We start from the raw sequence: 16,223 nt of genomic DNA on the forward strand, positions 1-16,223 counted from the left end.
TCTATGTTCGTAATGCCTGGGAAGCGTAAAATACAACCGATTCCCCCAATGATGACAAAGCTACCAATGTTGGGCAACTAGGTGTGAAGTTTCACCGTGTTATTTAATAGGTGGTGGTCTTCTGGCTCCAACACTGATGGAAGGTCTTTTTGAATGCACTTTTTAAGAACTTGTAATGTATGCACTAAATAATTGTCCACTAATGATGAGATTACACTGGACCTCACTGTGTTGTTTACTCTGTGGACAAGTGACCCGGAATTTAGTCTGTCAAAAGCTGACATACAGTGTAACGTAAACGATTGACAGCCGTTCATTGCCTTCATTTTGTCTCACATTTGTTTGACTTCCTCTTTTGCAAACTCGGTTAATGCTTTTGTTAATGTTGATGTGCGCCCTCTGCTGGTATAAATTGAAGCCAGGAACGTTGCCTGCAAGGCACATTGCTACTCAGGGTTCTCCGCATTCCAGTCAATGTCTTTGCTGCAACAGAAACATACTTTATTCCCAATGGAAAGGCGGAACCAGGTGGATGCTCCACTTCTGCGAGTCACCCTTTTTCACATGGTATTAACTGAAACGCTCATAAAAGATAACTATTTTTAACTTTTTAGCTACAGGCACATAGTTGCACAACTCTCTTGACTCGTTACTCAAGCTCTCATGTGTTCAGAATGTCAGAGATCAAATAGTTTGTTTTTAAAAGGGTAAATAATATGGATTGAATCAGAACTATTCGTTAACTTTGAGACTTTTCAAAGCTCTGGAGAAAATATTTGCATTCTGTTGGGAATTTTTAACATAACACAACCCTTTTGTAGGATACCCCAAAACATATTCTATGATATTATCTGCCGATAATAATATTGCACATCCCTAATTAATACAGCGGCCCATGTGCAACGCCCTCTAGAGGTGAGAGGGCCTGTGCTTCGAACAGAAACAGACACTGGTTAATTGATTGAATTTGTAATGGCAAATTATTGACCAACTAACTGTTAATCATTAACATTCCTAGTATCAAAGTATTGGTATCAATTAGCATGACTAGTATCAGTTTTGGTATGGATAAATATTAACAGTACCATCCCTGCTGTTGTGAAACTTAAGGAAGACAACTCATTTGACCAAAAGTGATGTTTGAGTCCTCACAGAAGCTGATGCAACATGGGGTGCAGCCGTTCACGCATGGTAGTGCAGAATGAAAACACACACATTCAGTGTGTGTGTGTGTGATGCTTCCTCCAACTTCATGGCTAATTAAGTGTGCATGTGTGTATGTTTGTGCACGTCTCATCCAGAGTGAATTCCCGAAATAGATCATGCACAGTGAGACGCTCCCCTGTTTTCCCTCCCTGTTATTCCTCCAAAGGGATTTTACACGGGGTTTTCATCTCCCATCAAAAGGAATAATTGCATGTTTGTGTGTGCCTGAGATATTTTTAAGCCTCATGCTCAGAATATATATATGGCTCAGGTGCATGCAAGTACCAAAAATACATACATGTGTATAGATGTATTTATACACATGTACTGTGCATGTGAGTATAGTAGGGCTATTCCATTATTAATCATCAACTATTTTGGTTTTGATTGATTAATTTAAACAAGTTATATGATTTTTCTGCCTCTTAAATGTGAATATTATTCCTTTGTTCTATGTAACAAAGAAATAATTAACTGCATACAAAATAAGACGTTTTTTCACCATTTTTCTGACAAATATGGACCAAATAATTAATAGATTAATCGAGAAAATAATGGACAGATGGACAGATTATGTAAATAGTCGTCAGCCCTAGTGTATAGTCACAGATTGGTGTGTCATTTTCTTCCTCCCTTCTCCATTTTTGCACAGTTTCGTTGTTTCCCCCTCCATCTTTTCATTGCCTCCTCCTCCTCCCCTTCTTACCTCTGCCCCCCACCCCCAGTACACCCTCCGCCTCCTCCTCCTCCCACTCCTCCACCACCCTTTTCTGTCGCTCTGCTTTTTATAGCCATGTCTTCCCAGGGCTCGGCAGCTACAAAAGCCTTTTCATGTTGCCACTATAATTACAGCCTACACACTTGTGCGCATGCACTCGCAAAAACACAGAGAAGTGCATCCGCGTGCACACACACACGCGGGGAGCGCAGCAGCAGCAGCAGCAGCAGCTGCGCGTCTGTGTTCTCTGCATGCGTGTGCGTGCTCCGCATGTGCCGCTATATACAAAAGGGTGAGCTATTTTTACCTCGCTCCCTCCCTCTCCCTCCTCCTCCTCTCCACTACCCCATCCCACACCACCACCACCACCCACCCACCTCCTCATCCCTCTCTGCCGCTGCTGCCAGCCACATTTGCTATGCTGAGCACAGGCGGTATCAGTCGAGCCCCAGCATCCCTCCTCTCTCCGCACACCGAACTCACAGGAGCCGATGAAGGCTGCGCCTTTGGTCCCCCCCGCCTCCTCCGATTCCAGCCTTGCTCTCAGATCACCTCTGCAGCCCAAGCGTCTCTGCAGACTCACTAAGGCTCGCTTGCGCTCTGGTCATGGACCGGGCAGTCGCTCAGGTGGTGGTAGCAGCAGCAGCGCCGTGGCATGTGCTCGCGGCTGTGTAGATGACCCTAAAACCCGCTGCTCTCTTTGGACTGTGGTGTTAAGCGCCCGATCAGCTGGCTCTGTTGCTGGAAGCTTGTCTCAATGTTGCGGACCATATTTGAAGCGGAGTGTTCTCTCTCTCCCACAGAGGGGATCCTGGGGAAGGAGCAGCCGCTGGAGGTTCTGAAGACATCAGTGCTCAACCACATCCCAACAGGTTGGTCTCTCTCTCTCTCTCTCTTCCGCTCTCCCCATCTCCCTCTCCCCCTCTCTCTCTGTATGTTTTGTGCATATTCTACAAAGCAAAGCCCATGTTTGTGCCTCTACGTGATTTCACTGTCAACTGCATCCCATGTGACTTTGCATGCACTGGAGGGACGTGTCCGCTCAGTGTGATTGTTTTTGTTTTTGAGGTGACCTCGCGTTTGAAGCAGCAGCACCATATGAAGATATGGCTCATGTGTTTTGACTGTTTATGGGATTCTTGAGCAGAGTCCATGCTTACTCCTGTACTCACTGTGCCATTTTGTTGAATGGAAATCCATCTCCCTGAATGCAGCACTGTTTGTGAGCTTATGTAAAACTGTGAGTAGTAAGTTTGCTAGACACAGCAGGAAAAATAATTTTTACATCATTGGATATCGATATAAATCAAATCAATATTTCTGTGAGGCTGGGCGATATCTCGATATATTTTTTAAGGATATATCCCAATATAAGAGATGTACAGTATGGGTAAATAACGCTGCGCACAGGTTGTTTCTCTGTGCTCATTAAAAGTTTTCTTTTTGAAATGTTTGCACTCTAAAATGATCTGTATTACTTATTTATTTCTTTATTTGGCTTTTTAATGCTAAACGAAGGACATTTACATGTTTTAGAAGCAATAAAATTACCTATAAATATGGTCAACTTCTGCTTTAATAACACAAATAAATATTGAAAGCAGTATTATTGACTCCTTTAAAGATAATATTGTCGATTACATGTATTTTTATGTACATATATGTATATATATTATATTTAGTGTATTGTACAGTGCAGAGGGAGAACGATGGAGATGAGGTAATCTAAAAGAGAAGAGTGCAGAAAGGAGTCTGGGAAAAAATAATATATATGCATAATGCATAATCTATAATGGGGTATTTAAACAGTTCTGTGCCATTTATTTTCCAGCTCAGAGAACAATTTGAAAAAAAAATTGTGAAAATAGTAAAAAAGGTGATTCATAATTTACTCCCTGTGCAGCGTCTGACATATGAATGATTTCACAGAGCAGCAGGGAAGGAGGAAGGTGCTCCAAGAAGCCTGTTGCTGTAGAGCGACGCTGACTGTTTATCTGTACAACTAGGCTTTATCTTGACTTTCTCTCTTGTCTCGAGAAAGCTTTACATGTTCTCTCCTGTTGCTGTCGTCGCTGGGGTAATTTTTCCGCGTTCCTCCGGCTAAGGCTGATAAAATATTGAAATCCACCGCCGAAGCAAACTTCATCAGATATTCTCGAAGTCTGTCGTCTTGGACACGGACGGAGCCGCTTTGGTTCTGCAGGATGAAGAGAAGAGGCACGTCCCCCACCCGCTACCGCAGCCTCTGAATATTTAGCGAAATTACCCGTGTCTGACCCATGTTGGTTGCATTCAAGCAGCAAAGCAGTGGTCACTGCACCTGCACGTCCTGAGTTTGTTGTTTTTGGTTGTTTTCCATGCCTTGAACTTTTTGTGTATGTGTGTCATTCCCCTTATGACAAGTTTGCAAAAGCTAAAACAAAACTAGACACATAATCAATCAGCATTTTGTTCTGTTTATTGACGAATAATCAACTCTGATTACAGCTAATTACCTCTGTTTTCCTTGTCTTATGTAACTGGATATTGTGTCAAGTCAGACACATCAAACAACATATTAACCCTTTAACATCTAAGCCTCAAAATGTTCATCTGGACTTTGTTTTTTGCTTATTTTAAACATAAAAGGGACAGAAAATGTCCTGTAAGTAAGTGCTTTTGCCCATTTTTCCAAAATAACTTTCAATAACTGGCTTGTTATTTATAAGTTATTGCATGTTAAAGTAGTGTATTAAAGATTTAAAATAAGAAAACCACTTTAGTTGTACAGGGTGAACAGTGCAACACATTTAAAATATAAATCTCCTAAATGTCCTAAAAAACAGGCCAAAAAATGGAAACTTATATACAGGCGTTTCTCTAACTCTCTCGTCTCTGGTGACAAAGACGCTGTTTCGCCGCCTTCCTGCAACAGTGTGAGTGAAATTACCGTAATAACCACATGTTGGCTTTGATGTGCAACTTCTCAGAAACTGCTGGAATTTATCTTATAGCACAAACAGTCACATAATTGCTGTAGTGTAAAGTGCGCTTGTGCAAATGTGTCTCGCCGAAGAACAGTTCATTGCAGCCTTAAAGCAGAACTTTGCTAGTCTGTTGCTTTTCCGCCTTTTTCACAACTAAGCTCCCCCTACAGTGTTGGAGTACATATTTTTACGACACACATTTGACGTAAAACGTACATCTATCCATTCTACCACTTTATCCACTCCTGGCCATGTGCATTTGCTGATGTGTCACAAAGTTAGCACTTGTACCCGTTTCAGAGTAAAAGCACTCAGTCTATCCACCCAGTGTTGTTTCCATTGCTTCGCCATGAATCCATTCCACTGGATTGTTAGGAGAGTCCCCATTCCACTGAAAACCTACTCCAGGTTTTCCTTGTTACCTATCTACAACAACTTAAATTCAACTAAACAATGAAAAAAGATTTTACTTACTAGTATAATGCACAGAGTGCCATCTGCTGGTACTTTCTTATGATCAGTAAGAATAAAATAATCAAATTTTTTGGGAATATTATTTAAAAAAAAAAAAAAATCTTTGAATGCACATTGGTTCAGAATTTTATGCATAGAAACCAATGATTGGTCTATAAACTTCATGAAAGCCAGTACTTTATTTAAGGCACAAGTAAAATGCACTGTTGGAGATAAATTGTGTCAAAATAATTTCATTATCTTGGCAGTGGCGGTGGGTTTCAAAACCAGGCCGATGCATAATGGACTAGTTGAGTGAGGACTTGAATCTGTCTCTGAATTAGTTACTGAATCGATGTTTTTGCTGACTTCTTTTGGTAAAAGTAGGTAAAAGTAACAACCGGTGTTAAAATACACCAGATGTGCCCCCTTGTGGTGCTGCCTCTTGCCCAGGTTGTTGTTGTAAATGAGAATTGGTTCTCTGCTGACTTACCTGGTTAAATAAAGGTAAAATAAAATAAAGTCAATAAAATAACTTTTTGACTAGTGAACCTACACTCCTGTTATAAGATATTTGGATATCTTTAGTTCAAGCAAGAAATGAAATTGCAGGGGGCATGATCTGCATTATTCTCCTCAAAGCAGTCAGCCCTAATTTAAGCCTTAGTGCCGCAGGTGCACCCATGGTAAATTGCCGTGGAAATAATACACAACTCCTTAAATGGACATCCTGGGGCTGTGTGTTTATAGGTCACATATTCAGGCTTTTTTGCCATCTTCTCATGTGTTGTTGAGTCAAAGTTATGATTCATTTTATATCGCATTTTTTTTAGTCGCGATATAAAGTAGCAATAATTGTGCAGAAGTCACAAAATAGACGCGTTTTTCTTTTCTTTTTGTTCAGAAAAACGAGTGAACGTGAACTTTGAACTACGGCGTATTTCCTAAATTTTTTCAATCCAATTTTAAACATTTTGATAATTTTTTGTGTGTTTATATAGTTGATGTTTCATCAGATTGAAAAAAAGGATAATAAGACACTCTATATTGTACATTCTTATAGCCTCTGTATATACTGTACGTTTTAACATAGTAATGGAAAAAAAGCAGCCGAAATGCTCCGTGTTCTAAGGGTTCATTTTTATTAATGAATTTTAACAGATTCATTGATATTTGAAAATAAATAAAGACAAATTGCAGCCTTAAAAAAACTAGGATGTCTTGACCCTCTGTTGACAGGAGTAGTAGTCAGTTCTTGGGCCTTGTCTCACACTGATGAAAGTGTCTACACATATAGATGTACAGTATGTGCTGCACGTGTCTCTCTGACCTGCATTCACGCTTCTCCCTCCTCCTCAGTGGCGACGCCACACATTGCTGCGTGGCGTCACTGAAACCTGCAACATGTCCCAGCTCGCTTTATTTTTTTCTTCTTTTTGTCCCTCTCCTTATCCTGTCAGCGTTCTGGCTCTTAAGTCAGGTCACGGTGCCATTTTGTTTTAAGATTCTAACGAAGGAAAGATCATTAGTGAGGGCCTGATCTCTCTCAAGGAGGCAAGAGTCCACTACAGAGTGAGAGAAAGTAAGGTTGGGCTTGGTGCTCATCCATCAACAGATGTGCTACTTGTTGTCTCTCATCTTGCGTCGCCGCTAAATATCTCCCCCTGCTTTGTCATCTCTCTTTGTGTTTTATTTTTTAATGCACATTTTACAGAGGCGCGCAGTAAACGTCTCTGCCCGACTCAACAGTGCAACATTTCTTAAGCCTAACAAGTGTGAAGCTCAGGCAGTCAGACCATGGGATATACTCTCAGCAAAGCCAGTCTCAAATCGGAGACGCCAGCCCTCTGCATTGTCTGGTATAAATAGATCTGCAATTGGATCCAGAAGAGTTGTGGAGTGTGCCCGAGGGGTTGTAAACAGATTGTGATTTGTTGTGGGGAGATGGAAAGGTGGGAGGGGATGAGGACGGACACACAGAAAGGCCGGAGGATGGAGGGTATAGAGAGAGAGAGAGAGGGAGAGAGGAGAGAGAGGAGGGTGTTGCTGAAAGAAATTGAAAAACTGTTCTTAAGACAACTGTTGGAAGTAATTGAGATTTGATTTGCCTCTCAGGCTTCAATAATAAAAAAATTGCAACGGAATGTAGTAAAGAAACACTGAAGAGCTTTGATGCTAAATCGAGGCCTTGGATGCATCTCCAGTTGATTTTAAAGTTTAAAGTTGTCAGTTCCCGACATGCCGTCTCCCCTGAGGTCTTTGTTTTGGCTTTCTCCGACTGTCTGCGTATTGTCCTCTATCTGTCCCACATCAGTAAACTGTGGGAGGTGTTTGACGTCACCGCTTGTACACAAAGATGTGTTGATATCAAAGTTTATCTTAGTCCAGTGGCAGCCAAGTCTGTGTAATCTCCCTATATGCAGCAACATGGTCAGCGACGTCTTGACCTGTTATACAACGGTGATCAGTGATTATTCCCACTATAATATGTGTAAATCTTAATTATTTTCCTCTATTTTTTTACTCGTGAAACAGTGGTAAGTATTATCCAAATAATAGTGTGGTAATGAGAATTAGTGTAATACCTTCACATGAAAATAAATCAACATTGATTCTTACAGTATTATAAAGTTGAAATTCATCCTCCAATACACTTTATTTATTTCTAACTTTATTTTCGCAATATTACGACTTTATTCTTGTAATACTACGACTTTATTCTCATAATATTACAACTTTATTCTCATATTATTACAACTTTATTCTCGTAATATTACAACTTTATTCTCATAATGTTACAACTTTATTCTGATAATATATCGACTTTATTTTCGTAATATTATGACTTTATTCTCATAAAATTATGACTCGATTCTCGAAAGATACATTTTTTTTCTTCAGTTTGGCTCTAATACTTTGTACTTACATGTGCTTCTCATTTAGTTTATTCAATAACTGGTTACACACTTTTTATTTATAATTTGTTGCATTATTTCTTATCATTAAAAAAGGGAATTTGCTAAATATATGTGCATTGTTCACTGGTTGCCGTGAATTTGAAAAATCAGCATTTGCCGTAGAAAAAAAAGGTTTATGTGAAATTGGGGGGGAAATGCTGGCAGATTCCAGCCCAGGGATTGATATAAAACCGCATGAGAAAGGGAAAGAGAGGGAGAGAGAGAAGAAGAGAGAGATGGTTATTGTACTGTAGGTGGAAGTGGGCGGGCGGAAGGGGAGGAGAGGAGAGGAGGAGACATTTGTAACACTACAAACTAGCATGCGGGGTTTTCCTTGGCCTTAGACGCAAGGGAAGCAGGTCGAGCGGGGAAAAGGAGCAGTAGAGAGAGCGAGAGAGAGTGTGTGTGTAAGAGAGAAAGAGAGAGAGAGAGAGAGAGAGAGTTGGTTCCTGGAAAAGCAGAGGGCTGCAGAATAAACAGACTGCATGCCTGAGACGGCCCTGTGATGTCACCACTGGGCAAACCGGGGACGAGGGGAGGAGAGAGAAAGGAGTAAAGAGAGAGAGAGAGGGAGTGAGACGCCCATCAGGTTAAAACAGCAGAGGGGATGAGGGAAGAGCTGAAAGTCACAGAGGTGGAGGAGAAGTCGGATGAGGAGGCAAGGGAGCGTACTGTTGTCCACTGTAACAGACTGAAGGGAGGGAGGAGGAGGAGGAGGTGCAGTGATAAGGAGGAGAGGAGGCTACTGTAAAGGACACTGATGGGTAACAACAGCACCATTTCCCACCTAATTTTTCCTCTCTTTTTCTCTCTCTCCCTCTTTTGTGTGCTGAGCAATTAATGTGACAGAGATGCCGTGTGTGTGTGTGTGTGTGAGAGAGAGAGGTGTGTTTGTCTTATCTTTTTTTTTTTTGCATTCATGTGCATCACTATCACTTAGTCAACATCCACAGAGGAACATTGTGTACAAGGAGAGCGTGCATGCACACGTTGCCTCGTATGGGTTTTATGGATTTGCGATTAGCCAAGCACGTAGCTGCAATGCTTTGAGAAGTGTGGTTTTTTTTCAGTTATGATGACCATGTCTCTCCTGTGTCCCGTCTGTCTCTCTTGTGTCCTGTCTGTCTCTCCTGTGTCCCGTCTGTCTATCCTGTGTCCCGTCTGGCTTGCACTTGTGCTGTTGGTCACAAAAGAAAAAAATATGACGTTTTTTTGCGGCGTGTTTACGTTTTTTGTCTGACCTTGAGGACTTAATATGCGGCCCCTGTTGCGTTCAGCCCCGCAAAAAATGGGCTGATATTGACTCAGGGTCTTAAAACTGGGAAAGGGCTCATAAAGGGGAAAAGAAAATCAGGTAAAATCACAACACGACGTAAAAATGTTGCTTAATTACCGTTATTTTTTATTAAAATCAATAGTAAAATCAATCCATGTATCCAACTTTATTTACTGTGGCTCTTTCTCTCAGACAAGGCAACACACTCGTTGTGCTTCACAGTATGAAAACATCATCGAGGAAAAAACAGCCCAGCATTAAAAGAAAGAAAGAAAGAAAAGGAAGCGAGGAAAACGCCATCATGGAACCCGCACACAGCCGTGTAGGAAAACTGAGCCTGAGGTGAAAATAAAATCGTAAATGTTAACAGATAAAATGAGATAGATAAGTAATGCGCTAAAAAATAAAAGAGTACAATAAGCAACAAAGGATGAGATTAACTAGAAGAACTAGAAGATTGTGTAAAGGAGATTAAAAATGTGGAATAAATGAATTTGTGTTGGATCCTAAAATGCAATAAAATAGATCAGATGAATAATTACGTAAAAGCCATGTTTAAAAAGGTACTGTAGGTCTTAACTTAAACATTCTATGCTACACTCAGGTTTCCATGAAGGTCATAATATTCCATTATCATATTGTTTAGTTCTATGGGAATGGGAAACATTAAAATGCTGCTACATGATGACCTGGGAGTTCTCGAGGGTTCATATATATACCTTAAAAGCAAATTAAAATAACTTTCAAGTTGATTGTAAAAGAAACAGATAGCCAAACTATTTTTTTACTCAAATTTGATTTACTACATAGAGCTGCAATCCAATCCAATCCAACATTACATGTAAATCACCTCAAAACAACCACAATGGACCAAAAGTGCTGTACTGAATTATAAAGAAAAGACATAAAAGCTCACATGAGGCAATAAAGTACATCTTACACAAATAAATAAATTAAAAGATATAGAACAGGGGTAAAAGTAAGTAAATAAAATGGTGTGTGTGTGTTGTGTGCAAAGAAAAGTTATGTTTTTAAAGATTTGGTAGCTTTTATATTTGGAAAAAAGGCAATCCAATACATGTTTTTTTTATTTTACATTTAAGTATCCTGGGTATAATGTTATGAAGTTATGTTGTGAAGTTATGTGAGGCTATGACATACTATACTTCTCAATTGTAATCATAAAACTGCAGCAACGTTAAAAATATTTGGAATTTGGGGGATAAAAATCACGATTTTTGCATGAATCTGACTTTTTTTTTACACCTATAGTGCCAAAGCATGACTAATACTTAGCTCCCCTTGAGGTAGAGTCAGTGGAAGAACAGTGAAAGAAAAGCCGCCTGTCAACCCTCACAAACTGCAGGTCAGAAATGACATTGTTTTTTTCACTGTGCCTTACAACCGTGTTGACTCCCGACTCGCTCTGTTGTTGTCAGCTCACACATGTCAGCCGTCCCTGAGGACCTGTTGCAAATTGTTGCGCTTTTCTCCAATGGCAGAGGGATGAGAATAGCCCGCGGGGGTGTGTCTCACCTGCTGCAGGGGGGAGAAATAAAAAAACAACAAACGAGGAAGTGTAGACTCTAATGAGACTGTATGGTTTTCATACTCAGCTGCTGCTGCTGCTGCTGCTGCTGCTGCTGCGCTGGCTCTGTGATTGACACCCAGGAGAAGAAAGATGCTTATGTCTGGTAAATTGTCTGTATTTATGTGGCACGTTTCTAGTCTTTAACGCTTAGAAACACAGAGCATTTTGGCAGCTTTTTTCCCATCACTATGTTAAAACGTACAGTATATACAGAGGCTACAAGAATAGTGTCTTATAACCTCTTTTTCAATCGGATGAAACACTGCTTTCATTTTCACCAACTATTTAAACTGAAAAAGGTACTCAAAATGTTCAGAATCGGTTTGAATTTGTGAAATTTGGAAATACGTCACAGTACAAAGTTCACTTTTATGAACAAAAAGAAAAAAAGTGGTCTGTTCTGTGTCATCCGCACAATTATTGCTACTTTATATCGCTACTAAAAATGCAATATAAAATGAATCGTAACACACAAGAACAAGAGAAAAAAAATTAAATTAAATTTTTTAAAGCCTGAATGTGACCTATAAACACACACACCCTCAGGATGTCCATATAAGGAGTTGTGTATTATTCCCATGGCAGTTTACCATGGGTGCACCTGTGGCACAGATCCACAGTTTTTGCCATTCAAGCCATGTTGTCTTGTCCAAGGAAACATCAGAGAGCTGGGAATTGAACCCACAACCTTCCAGGTGAAAAACTGCTCGCTCTACCCAATATGAGCTTAAAACTATATCATGATTTTCCCTTCATGTTTATAGCAAAGTCAATTTTCTTAAAATGATACGTTACAGAATTTCACACTAAAATTAATTTGTGTCTATGGGGAACAATGTATAGTTTACAATAGTAATAATAATACAACACACCTCTGGTTTAAAAGGATGTTGAGTGGCTTTATGAGAGCGATGCATCACAGATGAGATATGAAGAGAGACAGATGCAGGACACTCTGTCTTCATCAAAAACATCCGAGAGGAAGTGAAAACAAAAGCAACAGACTAACTAATAATGATGCTTCAAGGAGGGGCGATATGTCTTTTGCTCCTCAAATCAATTTGTCACCGTGGGCTGGAGTGGCTGTTTGTCAAGTCAAGTGTATTTATGAGTGTGTGTGTGTGTGTTTTTTCCAGGGTGTTTTCACACCTCAGTTTATGTGAAGTTGTTCAACTGTGACAAAATAATAAGGAGAAATCTCTCTGGGACTTCAGGCAAATCACGATGGAAGCAGTTTATGGCTCTGCAGCTCCCGCTATCGAGTGCACCAGTGATTACGTGCCTCTTTATTTTATTAACTGCGAGTATGAGGCGAGTATCGCTGTAAACATGTAGGTAAATAATCAGCCAATCAGCTCCTGTTTATTCAGATTTAACGGGGAGGAAGCGGTGTGATTGGAAGGCTTCCTGTACTGTGATTTGTGGGTGGCTGCGCCTCGCCGAGGAGACTCAATGCAATCTTTGTCCGCTGTCGCTGACCTTCATGTGCAAGTGCAGCATCAGCCGCATTTAGCATGAAAACACTGCACCAATGTCATCAGAGTGATCTTCATGTTTTTCACATCAGTGCTAGGCCATATGGGAAAAAAAACCCCAAATTTTTATATACCTTTTTATATTATTCATTATCACTGTATTATAAAATAGGGTTGCAACATTCTGGGAATTTTCAAAGTTGGAAACTTTCCATAGCAATTTATGAGGATTGACTAGGATAAACATTTGTATTACATGTTTGAAATTAAAGGTTATTAAATTATTTATTGTAGCTAGGAACTTTACTCCGGGAATTTTGGAAATATTCCCAATTGGAAACTTTCCATGGGAATTGATGAAAATTAACTCTTGTCTCTCTCCCTCTTTGTAGTGGACATCAACTCAGCGCTTCCCCTGCGTCTCCCACCGGCTGCTATCCCCATGGACCTGCGCGTGGACCATCATCAACAACAGCAGCAGCAGCAGGTGACCCAGCTGTCCCCGCCCGGTCAGCAGTCGCCTGGCTCCCTCGGAGGCACGGGTCAGGGCAGCGGGGGCGGCGGCGTGGTGGTGGCAGCGGCGGCCACGGTGCGCGAGCAGCAGCTACAGCAGGAGCTGCTGAGCCTGAAGCAGAAGCAGCAGATCCAGCGGCAGCTCCTCATCGCTGAGTTCCAGCGGCAGCACGAGCAGCTGTCCCGCCAGCATGAGGTCCAGCTCCAGGAGCACATCAAGGTATGTCACGTACAGTTGTGAAAATGTAGGGTTGTTATTTTAAAGCGGAACTTTGCAAGTTTTTGTCTCCACGGGGTTCCCCCCACAGTTTCAGAGTATGTCCATCCATCTGTCCATTGTTTACTGCTTTATTCTCGCTGTAAACACTCCCCCCTGCCTTCATCTCTCCTGGCCATGTGCATTTGTTTTCAACGGTGCTGATGAACACAAGCTGTGGAGCCTTGTCTGCATCCGTTTTGCTAAGTTTCTTGCTATTCGATGAAACAGGTTTACTCATGTGTGTGGCCACTTTTTAGCTGGCTTTGCCTTGATGAACATCTAAAATAAGGCAATCACTGCCTTGATCTTGTAGCTGGTACCTGGCTTGAGGTGTGTGTGTGTGTTTAGCCACTTTGAAGCTGTTAACACCTGCATAGTTTCACTTTAATAACCTAAAACAACCAATTCAGGTAAACTAGAAGGGTGTGAACAACAATGCTACAAAAACAGAATTGAAGGTGAATGGCTTAAAAAATAAGATCAGAATTGGATTTGTAGACTTTTATTTTCTACAACAAAATACCAATCAATACTAATTAAAGGTCCACTGTGTAAGCATTAGTGACACCTAATGATAAGACTGCAGATGATAACAATCACTTTACCTTACATTTAAGAAGCTGAAAAACCACAAATTTTTTATTAATTATTTAAAAATATAAAAACACTCATATTAGCTGACATGTTATTTAGTTATCTTTTAGTAATTAAACATTGGGTCCCTCCACTGCTTTTATGTCATATTGCGACTCTGGCTTTAAGTTAAATATTGAATATTTATTTATATATTGAGTTAAAAATGGACAAGTATTAGGCCACACATGTTAAGTATTGAATTCAGGTGTTTTAATCAGGCTTTGGGGTCAGCCTCTTATCGCCAATGAGGGGCAATTTCAGCATGCCAAGACATTTTAGACAACGCTATGCTTCCAACATTGATGGAGTTCCCTTTCCTATTCCAACATGACTGTGCCAAAACATGTAAAAGCATGGTTTTACGAGTTTTGTGTGGAAGAGCTCGACTGGCCCGCACAGAGCCCTGACCTCAACCCCATCGAGCACCTTTGGGATGAACTGGAACAGAGATTATGAGCCAGGCCTTCTCCTCCAACAGCAGTGTCTGACCTCATAAATGTTCTACAGAATGAACAAAGCACAAATTTCCCACAGAAACACTTGAAAATCTTGAGGAAAGTCTTCCAAGAGGTGTGGAAGCTGTTACAGCTGCAAAAAGGGGAGACTAACGTCATATTAAAGCACTGTATATGTATTTGAATACAGCTTTTTGCTATTGCTATTTATTTACAATTTTGCAGGATTTTTGTAGTGGATTTTACATTTTTATCTGATATCCGATCCAGTGAGTTACATGGACTCATTTATGGCTGGCAGCAAAAATAGACAGAGAGAAGATCTGTTGATCAAGATATTGATATATACTGTTTATATGACCTATCACATTTGTTTTAGTACTATAAGTATTTTAGCAGCTGTATGTGGAGAAAAGGGTTTGCCCTCCGCTGCCTCAAATTGCCGGCTGGTCTGTAGGGAAACCTCCCAAACCCATTTTAAACTTCACTAAACAAAGCGGAGGCAGCCCTTAATTTAGTCTGTTACAGGATTCTTCATTAACAGACGACACTCGGCAGCAGAGAGCAGCTTCCTTAGTCACTAAGTAGATGCAGCAGGAGCCGAGAACAGGGTGGCACTTAGGCGTTCATTTACACCAAGAATGGATAAAAAGCTATGTAAGGATGTGTAGATTCTTTCTTTTTAAGCCTGTAATTATTTGTGTTATAGCAGAATTTGACCATATTTATAGGCAATTTCATTGTTTTTAGCACTGTATAATATAAAATATATTTTAAGCTTGTAAAACAGATCATAAAGAGTAGATATTATTGTCACAGACCCCCGAGAAACAACCTGTGTGCAGCTTTATATCCCACTATATCTTATATGTGTATATTGTGATATATATCACTATCAATATATTGTCCAGCCCTAAAAAGGAAGTAGTGATTCAGAAAAACATGTGAAAAGAAGGACTTCTGCAAAGCGAATGGGGAGCTTTTGATTTTTATTTTTTTTTACATATCCAGCACGAGGTGACATTTTGAAACCAGAACGGGTCTCGCTCACATGACCATCATGACCTGGAAATACAGAGTGGATCTAGATCAGCACACCCACACACACTGAGGCTGAAGAAAAATTCTGTTGTTTTGTTCATGTGGAGTGTCAAGCATGCACATCCAACTGAGCAGCTTCTTTTTCCAAGGATCCACTCCTCACCTGTTTCTTTAGAGAGTGAGAGTTTGGGTGAGCTTTCTCACCTTTTTCCATTTTCTGCTGGTGTGGTATGTGTGATTGAGCTTGTGTTAATAGTGTAGCAGAGTGGAGTTTGATTGTTGTTTGGCCCGGTTGGAGGCCGCGTGTCTCTGCGGCAATGGCATTCTCACAGACACGGTGTTTGAGTCCATTCTGACTTTCAAGGTGAAGTCAAGTAAATCTCGTTGTACAACTTGTATAATGACAATAAAGGCATTCTATTCTATTCTATTCTAGAGGAGAGGAGGTTCTATGTCAACATCGTCTCCAGTTCACAGATAGTTTTTTTGTTTGTTTTATAAATATCGATGCTCAAAGCCAGGGTCTGGTTTTTTCCAATACCTCGAACATTTTTTACACTAGTGTGACCAGGAGGTCTCACCTGCTGTCGACGACTGCCCTGTCAGAGAGTGTCGACACAAGAACCACCAACTGTAGATTAGTTAAAAGGACTTAAACATCCTGAAAATGTGCGTTC

General features: G+C 40.5%; 1 protein-coding gene across 5 annotated transcripts in view; it reads left to right on the top strand.

The window, feature by feature from the left end:
* LOC122785211 (histone deacetylase 4-like) overlaps positions 1 to 16,223 on the top strand; it is a 76,951-nt gene that overhangs the window by 20,170 nt on the left and 40,558 nt on the right. For 2 of the 5 annotated variants that reach the window (XM_044050943.1, XM_044050950.1), the window contains exons 3-4: positions 2,728 to 2,796; positions 13,035 to 13,375. In XM_044050943.1, the coding sequence (XP_043906878.1) occupies positions 2,728 to 2,796; positions 13,035 to 13,375 (410 nt within the window). Of the gene's footprint in view, positions 1 to 2,336; positions 2,797 to 8,293; positions 9,065 to 9,419; positions 9,919 to 13,034; positions 13,376 to 16,223 lie in introns of those variants that run through there. The other 3 variants (XM_044050935.1, XM_044050958.1, XM_044050966.1) reach the window with 3 other exon arrangements.

The sequence above is a fragment of the Solea senegalensis genome, linkage group LG2, assembly GCF_019176455.1.
Source record: "Solea senegalensis isolate Sse05_10M linkage group LG2, IFAPA_SoseM_1, whole genome shotgun sequence".
NCBI classification, from domain to species: domain Eukaryota; kingdom Metazoa; phylum Chordata; class Actinopteri; order Pleuronectiformes; family Soleidae; genus Solea; species Solea senegalensis.